At 59.7% G+C, this 10,737-nt stretch overlaps 1 protein-coding gene across 1 annotated transcript; it reads left to right on the top strand.

The window, feature by feature from the left end:
* Window positions 1–1,075: 1,075 nt before the first annotated feature.
* Window positions 1,076–7,567, top strand: CHMP6 (charged multivesicular body protein 6). The gene is made up of 8 exons (XM_067716612.1): window positions 1,076–1,223; window positions 2,684–2,793; window positions 2,945–3,032; window positions 3,611–3,697; window positions 4,500–4,565; window positions 4,803–4,883; window positions 5,919–5,973; window positions 6,647–7,567. Exons 1-8 carry the CDS (start codon window positions 1,158–1,160, stop codon window positions 6,700–6,702), a joined length of 609 nt encoding a protein of 202 aa, XP_067572713.1. The 5' UTR covers window positions 1,076–1,157; the 3' UTR covers window positions 6,703–7,567.
* The last annotated feature ends 3,170 nt before the right edge of the window (window positions 7,568–10,737 follow it).

The following is a 10,737-nucleotide window of genomic DNA, read 5'->3' as shown; positions in this document are numbered from 1 at the left end:
TGAGCCAACGGCTTTTCCAAGGCCCCCAGCGCTCGGTCAATGGGCGTATGGACAAAGTGACCATGTGGGCAGGGATGGAGGCTCTACGGGGCTCAGTTACATGGACTTCCCCTCACTGAGGCTCACCTGGCCACCGCTGCTGAGGGCCCAGTGGGTCAAGAGCACTGAGCCCCCCAGATGGCATTATTACCTGTGGGACCAGCCAGCTGCCAAACAGCAGATTAGCTAATCAGGACTCTTCCCTCAGGGCGCAGTGACGTGTCCTCACGGGAACAGACACTCTGGATACAGATTTGCCTCCCCCCTCACCCAGGGGGCTTCTGCCAGCGGCACTGTTGTGGACTGAGAGGCCCATCGTGGTGTCCTCGCAGCACTGCTTCTGATCAAGGAGTTCATTTCACAGAAAGGGGTGAGCGCTGGACTCATGCCATGGGACTCCTCATCTTATCATGACCCACCGCTCAGGAGCTGCTAGGCTGCTAGAAAGGTGGCGGGGCCCATGCAGACTGGGCTGCGGGATCAGTTGGGGAGACCAAACAGGGCTGGGTGCCATCCTATGACCCCCACCCCAGCCAGGACACACGAGTGGGAGCCAAGGCTGCAGGTGTACGTGGCGCCCCGCCCTATATCCCCGATGCCCCGTAGGGGCTTCTGCCCGGGCCCACGGAACCAGAAGGTGGGCTCCTCCGGGGCCTAGTCACCGGCCCGAAGGCCAGAGCGGGTGTAGCATGCTGCGCAGGGCGCGGTTCAGCGGACACTCTGACGCCCAGGGTTGTAACATCACTAAACGCAGCATTTTGTGGTCCGAGCCAGCGGCGCAGTGACTTGTGAACAAGATTTCTGACCGCCCGGGAGACGGTACACGCTGTCACCCTGCGAGGGTCCCACCGTAGTGGGAGATGGAACTTTTAGTCTTGAAGTCCGCGCAGGTGAGGCATTCTGGAAATGCACGTGAACCACGCGATCCAGGGCCCCAGAACCCCGGCCGCTTCTCGGGGCGGGGCCTCCGTCTGCGGACAGCCGCGTTCCGCGTTCTGCGGCGCTTGGCCCCGCGCGGCCGCCGTAGCGGGGTGGGTTGGGTCCGAACTACGGGGGCCGCGACGTGTAGAGCCGACCGGGCTGGGCGGCGGGGCGCGGGCCGGGCCGCGCCGGCCGCCATGGGCAACCTGTTCGGCCGTAAGAAGCAGCAGAGCCGGGTCACGGAGCAGGACAAGGCCATCCTGGTAAGACGCCGGGCCCTGCAGGCGGGTGGACGCGAGCCGGGGACACCTGGGCCGGGCGGGAAAACCGAGGCACGGCGGCTACCGGCTGCGTTTCCGCTCTCGCCACGGGCTTCGGCCCCTCCGGCCGCCCAGCCCCACGCCGGGGCCGCAGCCCCAGAGCCCGTCTGGGGCGGTGAGCGGTGGGCTCCCGGTGGGGAGCGTGTCCGGGTCCGGTTCCCAGCGAGTCTGAGCGAATCCGGTCGCTGCGGGTGTAGGCGGTCCCAGTGCGGCGACTGAGCTGTGCCTCGGGTCTCGGGAGGCGGTGCCCGCGTTTCACTGTTTCCTGGTTGTACCTTGTCAGCGGGCAGGCTGGTCACGGGGTGGGAAGGCGGGCGCCTCTCACGGCAGCAGGGACAGGACGTGCGGCTGTCGCTGAGCCTGACCCACCGGCCGTGGGTTGCGCTGGGGCAGACGGCCTCTAAAGAGAATGGAGCTGTGGAGGGAACTGGGGAGCGGCCGCTTGAGACAGACTGACCACGTCTACACTGGGGGCTAATTTCTCATCATGTTGAGTTTTAAAGAGGTGCACACCTTTGACCCAGTTAACTCACTCCCCATAACCGACCCTGAAGACATAGTCTTCTATCTGAGAAGTGCCTTGTGCTTGCAGGTGCTCACTGTAGCGTTACCTGCAATGATGAAATCTGGAAGAAATGTAAATGGCTTAAAATAGGGAAAGAGAGACTAAGGCTTGAAAATGGCCTTGCATCCTTTTTGGGACACTGGGGTCCTAGGTGATTGGCACGGTCACGTGAACCTCTCACCTCAGTGCACCATCTGTTGTCCACTCACGTATGGTGATAAGTGTCAAGAGCAGGGGAGCTGATGGCAAATGGCTGAAGTCCATAGAGGAGTGAAGCTGGGAGGGAAGGCCCCAGTCTCCAGCCATGGCTGGGCTGGGATGGTGGCACTCGGGTGACTGTCACCAGCGACTTCTGCGTCGTCTCTTCACCTTGGAGGTGCTGGCCACACTCCCTGACCAGCGCTCACACTTCTCGCTGATGGCGATGCCCTGCCATGACGGCGATGCCGCGCCATGACGGCGGTGAGAGCATGCCCTCCACCCCGGTGCTGAGGACGTTAGGACTGGCTCTCTGTCTGGGGTGGGGGAGATTTGTAGGATATTGAGCTGCATCCCTGGCCTCCACCTCCTAGATGCCAGTGGCATCCCCAGTGTGACAGCCAGGGATGTCTCCAGATAGTGTCCCACTTGCCCTGGGGGGCAAACTTGTCCCCATGGAGAACTCAGTTTCAGAGGATGTGCTTCCATTGGTGACAGTTGGGGCAGCCTGGCCTGTGGGGGGCCCTTCAGTGACCCCAGCAACCTCTGTACTGGCTCTCCTGGACACCGGGTAGCCCGGTGAGTGTCCGGCGTGCCCTGAGGGGGCTTGGTGTCAACACAAGGCCTGCTTTCCCGGCAGCAACTGAAGCAGCAGCGGGATAAGCTGAAGCAGTACCAGAAGAGGATCACCCAGCAGCTGGAGCGGGAGCGGGAGATTGCCCGGCAGCTCCTGCGCGACGGCAGGAAGGAGTGAGTGGGGCTGGGGGCCGGTCTTCGGGAGATGGGTTCTGTCCCCCATCGGCCTAGAGCAGAGGTGGGGTAGGCCAGGAGGCTGGTCAGTGCCAGGCCAGGGCAGCTGATGGCCATGGCTGCTGGGTCACTGCTTGGGTTCCCTCTGCAGACGGGCCAAGCTGCTGCTCAAGAAGAAGCGATACCGGGAGCAGCTCCTGGACAAAACAGAAAACCAGATCACCAGCCTGGAGACCATGGTAGGCCTAGTAGGGGTCGGGGGGTGTGGGCCATGGACCATGTAGGCACCAGAGTCCCCTCGGAGGACTGAAACCTATCATTTTCTTCTCCTGGACCTCTCAGCCCGCGGCTGTGGAATGGGTCAGGCCTGGAGGTGGAGGAGAATCTTTGATGGGAGCCTGACCGTCTTAAGGGGCTGCAGCAGGTTGGCTCTTGCAGGATGGTGGCTGGGGGACTAGGCCACTTATGGGTGGTGGAGTGGGCGGGGAGTCTGCCCCAGTGACTGAAGAGGTGTTGGGATCTGCAGGAGGCTCCCGAAATGATCCAGTTTCAGGACCCAGAGCTCTAGTTCTGCTCTTTTGCTAACAGAGCTGCTGGTTATAAGCAGTCTACTTCGCGGTTCCTCCCACGCTCTCTCAGTTCTGCCCAAGTGTTGGTCAGGGCAGCGGGAAAGGATAGAAGGAGGAGGAAGGCAGAGACAGTTTGCTCTGAGGCCCAGCAGTCTTTGTCAGTGATAGTGTGATCCTAACTCCCTTCCATGGGTCTGCATGAGGCGGCAGAGAAGGTGGGCCCCTGACCACATGGGTTTCTTCCTCAGGTCCAGAGTATTGAGTTCACCCAGATTGAAATGAAGGTGATCGAGGGGCTGCAGTTTGGAAATGAGTGTCTGAATAAGATGCACCAGGTAAGTCTTGCAGGACTGGGGAAAGAGAGGAAGGGCAGCTAGTGGAACAAGGAGAGGGTTAGTCCCTGAGGCCACACCTGCACGCAGGCCTTTGGGCATGAGGGAAAGCCAGTCACTACCGGGAGAGGGTGATGGGAGAGAGTGACAGTCTAGTGGTACAAAAAAAAATTGTACCGTGTCCAGAGATGTTAAAGTGACTAGAGGGACAGTCTGGTTTTAGTGGGGGGGGGGGTGAACTAATCTGGAGGACTTCCCAGAGGAGGTGAACACAGCTTCATTTCAAGAAACAGCACAGAGGCACAGAGGTGGATGGTGAAAGGAGAGGTGAGGCGCAGAGATGGCGTGCCCCGGCCCCCACCCCGTCTCATTCCTGATGAGTGGGTGGCAGTGGGGCTGGGCAGAGAGCTGAGGTTACACTGCCTTTCTGACTGTCCAATGTGATGGTGACCAGTCAAGCAAAGGTGCCGCTTTGAACCCAAAAGAAATCAAGTCACCTGGCCAGAGAAAAATTGTTATACTTCTGACTACCGCTAGGGTTGGTTTGGGTGCCAGAAGGGCCAGCAGGGGTCCAAGGAGGTCAGTTGAGGCTTCTGAAAAGACTGTCTGACAGCTCCATGCCTCTGTGGACGGGCCCTGCCTGGGACAGAAATAACCAAAGATGTGTTATATCCCGCTTGGCGTGGCTTCATTTAAACAGGAACAGAGGGGCTAGGCCGTGCGCCCTGCCAATGCAGGTGGCCTTCGTGTAGGGGGTTCTGTTACGTGCTTCACTGACAAGGCTCAAAAACTTGTAACCGATCAGGTGATGTCCATAGAAGAGGTGGAGCGGATACTGGACGAGACGCAGGAGGCTGTGGAGTACCAGCGGGTAGGTGTTGCTGCACCACGGGGCCCGCCATCTGGCAGCCAGCGAGGACAGTGGCCAATTCGCTGAATGTCCTGCGCCACCCTCGAGGGCCAGGCCTTCCCGCACCACGTGGGGGCTGCCTTCCTTCTTTCAAGTGAGAGGAGCCTTAAGCTGGGGCTGTCTCCTTCCTCCACGAGGGCCCACCTTTCCCCCACCCCAGCCCAGCCATGCTCCTCACCTCTGCTCCTCCTTTTGCAGCAAATAGATGAGCTGTTGGCAGGAAGCTTCACTCAGGAGGACGAAGATGCCATCCTGGAGGAGCTGGACGCAATCACTCAGGTAACAGTACCCCCGGCACTGACACAGGCCCAGGTGTAGGGACCCCCCCAGGAGGGCTCTGCTCACTGGCCTCGGCGAGCGACTGTGTCAGGTTTCACTTGAGCACACAGCCCTGGTTCTGCAGCTGGTTTTCTTCCCTAAAACAACTGGCATTTGTGCTAAACTGAGGTCCCTTCTCCCCATCCACCTGGCTGACTGCAGGGCAGGACTGGCCTGGAAAGAACATTTTGCAGGTTGTCCACCCAGGTGTTGCAGGCCTCAGAGTGAACCAGGTGCCAGGACAGAGCGGAATACCGACCCTCCTAGCTCCCTCAGCCCTTTCCTCCCCAGTGGGCAGTGTGTGGGTTTTAGATCAAATGGGGGCTTTTTCCCTCTTGTGGCCGGTCACTCGCTGTCACACACAGGGCCTCCATGTGTTGGCCCAGAGGCCTCTAGCCAGGCAGCCATCACTTCAGGCCCTGAGTCTGTGTTTGCTCCCTGATGGAGGGCGTCTCCATCTCTGTGGGCCCCTGCCTAAGCAAGCCGAATTCACACCGTGCCCACCAGCCTGCCACCCCCAGCCATAAACCAGGCCAGGCAAGCAGGTCCTTAGCACTGCTGCTCGCTGCCTGGGGGCCCTGTGTGCACCTGCCTGCTGAACTACTTCCTCCCAAGGCCCGAGAGGTAGACCAGCACTCGCTGGAACAGCGGGTGCACCCAGGTACCACCACCTGAGGCAGAGGCGCCACTGGGGCCCCTGACCTGCATGGGTGCCTGTTTCAAAGCCCTTGTCTCAGACTCAGAATGGAACTTTGGGTTGGGAGCCCCTCAGGCTCTGGGCCGTTGGAAGCAGCCACCTTTTGTGGTCACTGTGCCCCCGGTGATATGAGTTGCAGAGATGCCAGAAGCCAGGGAGGATGCACCCTGGGCTTGCGTGCTGGAGGATTTGTGTCCTATGTAAATCCCGCTGAGAGCGTAAGTGAACAGGATGCTGTTCTCTCCAAGAGAAGGACAAGGTGATTGTATCTCACAGCCTTTATCCTCTGTTTCTTGCAGGAACAGATAGAGCTGCCAGAGGTTCCTTCAGAACCCCTTCCTGAAAAGATCCCAGGTACCCTCCTCGTTATGTCCTTTGGAGAACCGTGCGTTCTAGAGCAAAGCAAAATATCCTGGCCTCTGGGCCCTGCCCTTCCTGCCTGGTGAGGGTCGGGCCCCAACCCCCCTGCTTGGTGGGCGTGCTCGCTGGCACCAGCTCAGGCGGAGTGCGGGCCTCGCCCTGGGTTTGAGCCCAGGCTTCTGAGCAGTTTCGGTAACCTTGTAAGAGCCAGACCCCGTTCAGAGAGGCGAATCCCAAAGTTAGAGTCGGGAAAGGGCCAGTTGAGCTGTGCAGGCTCTTCTGGGTCCAGCCCAGGACCAGCCGTCCACTAAACGTCACTGGGACGACCTTCCCCGCGGCATCGCATAACACGCCTTCAGAAATTCTCTATCCGCCCGGACTCGTCTTTCGCGATTCCTCCTCAGTTCTCTCTGCTCCCTTGCTGCTGCTTGGCCTCCTTTCTGGGGTCCGTGGGTTAGGGGTGCACGTCCTGAGTGCTTGTGCCCAGTGCCTGCTGTTTGTCATCCCTCCCGGCTTCTGTGTGTAACTCGCCTTTCTCAGAGCTGTGCCCGTTCTTCCCAGAGCGCAAAGCCCTGACCTGGCTCCTTGCTGCCTCTTGTCCTTTTCGGGAAGTTCCCGCCTCTGGGGTCTTCTGTACGCGACAGCCATCTCTATGTTTCCTCCACAGAGAAAGTCCCCGTCAAGGCCAGGCCCCGACAGGCGGAAGTGGTGGCAGCCTCGTAACTTGTGTGGGACTCACGGGGATTCCAGAGGACTGGGGCCCACAGAGTTTGGGTGCGTGTCCGGCCCTGGCCGGGCTCCCAGGAGGCTGGCGCCGGGCCAGGTGGGCCGGGAGCTGACGGAGCAGCACAGCACACACAGGGCTCCTGATCAGGATGACTACGGAGCGTTTCCCTGGCGCTGCTGTCTTGCTCTCGTTTCTGGATTAAATGGCAACATTCAAACTCTCCGGCCAGACGCAGCTTCTGCAGCTGTGGTTCCCCTGGGCCACGGCCAGGCCCAACGCTCCTGGTGCTGGTCACACCTCCCGTCCCGGGTCGCGCGGCTCCACGGGCCAGTGTCTCCGCCACCCTGTCTTCTGTGGAAGGCACATCAGACCTGGCCTCCCCACCCTTCCCTTTCCCTTCTTCCTGCTGCTCCCATTAGCTGGCAGGGCTTTGGTTAAGGGGGCCCTCCCTTGGCCTGGCTCCCGGACGTGCCCAGTTTCCATGTAGACTTGGGGGTGGTAACCTCTCTGCTTCCACGTCAGCGTTTGTGGGTGGTGGACCAGGAGGGGTGCGTCCCTGCTGGATTTTGATGACTCTAGGAGGTCTGCCCACCCCATCACTCCTGGGGCCGTACAGAGGCCCAGTCCGGCTGACGGACATTCCAGGATAGCCGGCCAGTGTGGCTGCGGGTCCCCGAGCTGCCAGCTTCGAGCTGTTAGCAGCCAAGTGGAGACTGGGAAGGATGGAAGTGACTTCCCTAGTTCACGGTTCGTTTTGGAATTAGACAATCTCCCTGAGATTTCACTCCCAACAGGAAGACAAAGGGGACCCTCTTAGCCCCCCAGACAAGCCAGCCCCCTATTAAAGTTGACACCCACACAGCCTGCTGCCTTGTGGACTGGGGGCCGTGGAAGGGCGGGTTGGTGTGGTTCCTCCCTCAGGTCCCTGGAACACAGTCCCCTGACCCTCCCGGGGCACTTGGCACCTGGCTGGTCAGTGCCACACGGGCTGGGGCCTCAGGAGCCAGTGAGGTTCTAGCCCTGCCCGGCTGTGGGTGGAAGGCAGTCACCTGTGGGCACCTGCCTGCAGCAAGGTGCAGGGCGGTACTCTGGCCCCACCTCCCTTAGAAGGGGTGCTGGTGGTTTCTCATTTTTCAAGGGGTTTTGTGTGACTCCCGTGGCTGGTGGCTGGGAGGGCGTGCAGTTTGGTGCCTCTGGGGTGTGGGGGTCTGGTTTGGAGTCCTGATGTCTAGGTAGGAAGCCAGATGCCCCAGGGAGCGAGCAGGCAACAGCAAGGACAGACAAGTGGATGTCCCACCTGAGGGGGGGCCTCCACACCCTCCACCCAGAGGGTATGGTGGGCTGTGGCCAAGTTGCCAGGTCTGGAGTTCTTCAAGAGGAGCTAGAAACCCAGGCTTTCAGCGGACAGTCTTGCTTTGTGTGAAAGCACCCTTACCAGGTGCATGCGCACCTCAGCCAGGAGGGGGCTCTGTGCCAGCTGATTTGGGGGATTTTGCCAGAAGCCGACCTTTCCAGCGCCACTCTGGCTGCTGGGCCCCACCCCAGTCCTAGGGGCAGTTCTGATTGAGGAGGGGAAGGAGGTCCTGCCTCTCCTGCCTGTGAGTGACCCGTCCCTCTGCAGCAGTGGGTCCCAGGCCGGGGGAGGGAGGGGCAGCCTCTCCGGACCCCACAAGCAGGGTGGACACCTCCCCTTTCCCTCTGCCTCCCAGGACCCAGAGCTTGGGGCGGCCTGGGAAGCTGCCCATGGCAGTGCCCTGCCTCGTCTCTTAAACAGTTTCACCACTGGGAGCTGTGTGGTGGGCTGTGGGGCACCAACCCCCGGCCCTGGTGAGCGCTTGGAGAACCTGCCCATGGGTGTGTGTGGCCCAGCTCCCTGGGATACACCCGTTCCCAGGACCGGAAGGTCATGACCAGCCTCCTCCTGACCTGGGCAAGGGGTACCCTCGTGTGGAACAACCCAAGAGTTGGGGAGGGGACCCTCATCCTCTCGCCGTCAACAACTGAGATTTCACGTACCAACCAACATGCCTTTTTCTTTGTAAAAGTTCATTCCTGGACCTAGGGAGGCCGTACTCTGAAACCCAGCTGACCTAGAGCTGACTCCTAGGCTCCGGCCTTGGAGGTCACCTGGCTCATAGGCCCCCTGTGTGTGTGTTGGGGCAGGGGGAGCCCATGCAGCCAGGATGAGACTCACATCTTCCTGCCCAGCGCTGAGCCCCGGTCTTAAAATACCAGCTGTGTGAGCCTGACCTGACCTCCTAATCTGGGGGGCATAGAACTCATGACGATCACAAACCAGTCACAGTTAAGTACAAAATCTGGGAGCAGAGCTGGCATCCTGCCCAAGATCAGTGGGGGCCTGGTGGGGGGCTTGGAGGAAAAGGAGAGGCCGCAGTGAGCCACCTGCAGAGGGCCTGGTAGCAGCTGTGCCTGGTGGGTGAGAGAGGTGTAAGGGGGAGCCATGGGGGCCTTCTGACCACAGAGAGGACTTCCTGGGAAGCTGGAAGCCAGGCAAGCCTGGCATCCAGAAGGGATAGACCGGGACAGTAGAGAAAAGGACCCAGGGACCAGGACCGTTTGGCTGGAGGCACATTTGTGGTACAAGCAGCGTGGAAAGTAGAGAAGCAGGGGATGGGGAGTTGGGGGAAGAGGGCACCCAGGATTGGGTGGGGGTACTACTGGGACAGGGTAGGGGAGACAGAATGGGAGGTGCCCAGACAGGGTGGGGGCCGTGTCCTGGTTGCATTGTGTGCCCTGCCCTGGGGAGGTGTTTGCCCTCCCCCCTACCCACTGCTGCCCCATGGGGTCTCCCGGTGACCCCCACCTGCCCATGGGGAGAACCTGGTGATGTCAAGTGGGGCGTTGTCATGACAACACGGGAGCTTTGCCTTCCCAGGAGAGGCCCAGAGCCAGGTCACTGGCCACATCACCAAACTCAGCAGGAGACCCCACCACCCCTTCCATCTCTGCAGGTGCTCAGCCACTGGGGTGGGGGCAGCAGGTCAGCAGGTGGAGCTGGCCTCATGGCCCCAGTCAGAGCCTTGACTGCGTGAGCCAAGACACCCAGCCTGGGGCCTCCCCAGTGGACACCTGCACCCCTTGGCCAGGACAGCTGCCACCTTGGCATGTGCTCCACCCTTTCAACGATCCCTAGCATCCTTGCGGCCCTGTGTCTGGGGATCTCAGTGAGAAAATGGGAAACTCCAGATGTTTCTTCCTTAGTCATCTGCCCCCTCTCCGCCCAGCTTTGCTGAGTGACCCTGCACACAACCCCATCTCATCCCTGGTGCCCTGCCCTCCCCAAGGACCAGGTCTCAGGCTGGGGGCTGTGGCGTCCTCCAGGGCTGCTCTCGCTACTTGTGATCTTGTTCCTGAGGAGTCTGAGGACTGGTCTTGGAAGGAAGGAAGGTGTGTTCTTTCCTGAGGCAGGCACGGGCTAGTGTAGGGAAGGCATTTAAGGGTCATGAGCGACACTGGCCTCTGATCTAGCTTATGGAGTAAGTAAACCTTCCTTAAGAAGCAGAAGTTCAGAAACGAACTCAAAAGAGTAAGAGCACAGGGAATGAGGACCGTGGAAGCTGAACTGTGGATGCAAGGTGCTTGGCGGCGCTCTGACACCCGAAGAGTGATCTTCACTTCGGTTTTGTGGGTTTTTTGGTAAAAGCTTCATTGATTGTGCAGTTCAGTCATTTTTATTATGTTCTCAGAGTTGTGCAACCGTCACCACAATCAATTTTAGAACAGTCCCATCATCCCTAAGGAAACCCTGTACCCTCTCGCTAGTGCCCTCATCTCCCCTCCCCACAGTCCCTGGCAGCCACTAGTCTGCTTTCTGTCTCTATGGATTTGCCCATTCTGGACATTCATACACATGGAGTCACACAATGAATGACCTTTAGTGTCTGGCCTCTTTTACTTAGTGTGATGTTTTTGAGGTTTACCCATGTTGGAGTGTGTGTCAGTACTTCATTCCTTTTTATGGTTGAATAATGTTCCATTCTGTAGATGGACCACATTTTATCTGTTCATCA

The sequence above is a fragment of the Pseudorca crassidens genome, chromosome 19 (genome assembly GCF_039906515.1).
Source record: "Pseudorca crassidens isolate mPseCra1 chromosome 19, mPseCra1.hap1, whole genome shotgun sequence".
Lineage (NCBI taxonomy): Eukaryota > Metazoa > Chordata > Mammalia > Artiodactyla > Delphinidae > Pseudorca > Pseudorca crassidens.
Note: the sequence above shows the minus strand (reverse complement) of the source record. Positions and strands in the feature narration are given on the sequence as shown.

What these genes read in the sequence shown, in the direction of transcription:
- CHMP6 (XM_067716612.1), top strand. Translation starts at nt 1,158, where the DNA reads ATGGGCAACCTGTTCGGCCGTAAGAAGCAGCAGAGCCGGGTCACGGAG. An exon ending in CTGCGCGACGGCAGGAAGGA is followed by an intron (nt 2,794 to 2,944) that starts GTGAGTGGGGCT and finishes TTCCCTCTGCAG; the next exon opens with ACGGGCCAAGCTGCTGCTCA. An exon ending in TCACCAGCCTGGAGACCATG is followed by an intron (nt 3,033 to 3,610) that starts GTAGGCCTAGTA and finishes TTTCTTCCTCAG; the next exon opens with GTCCAGAGTATTGAGTTCAC.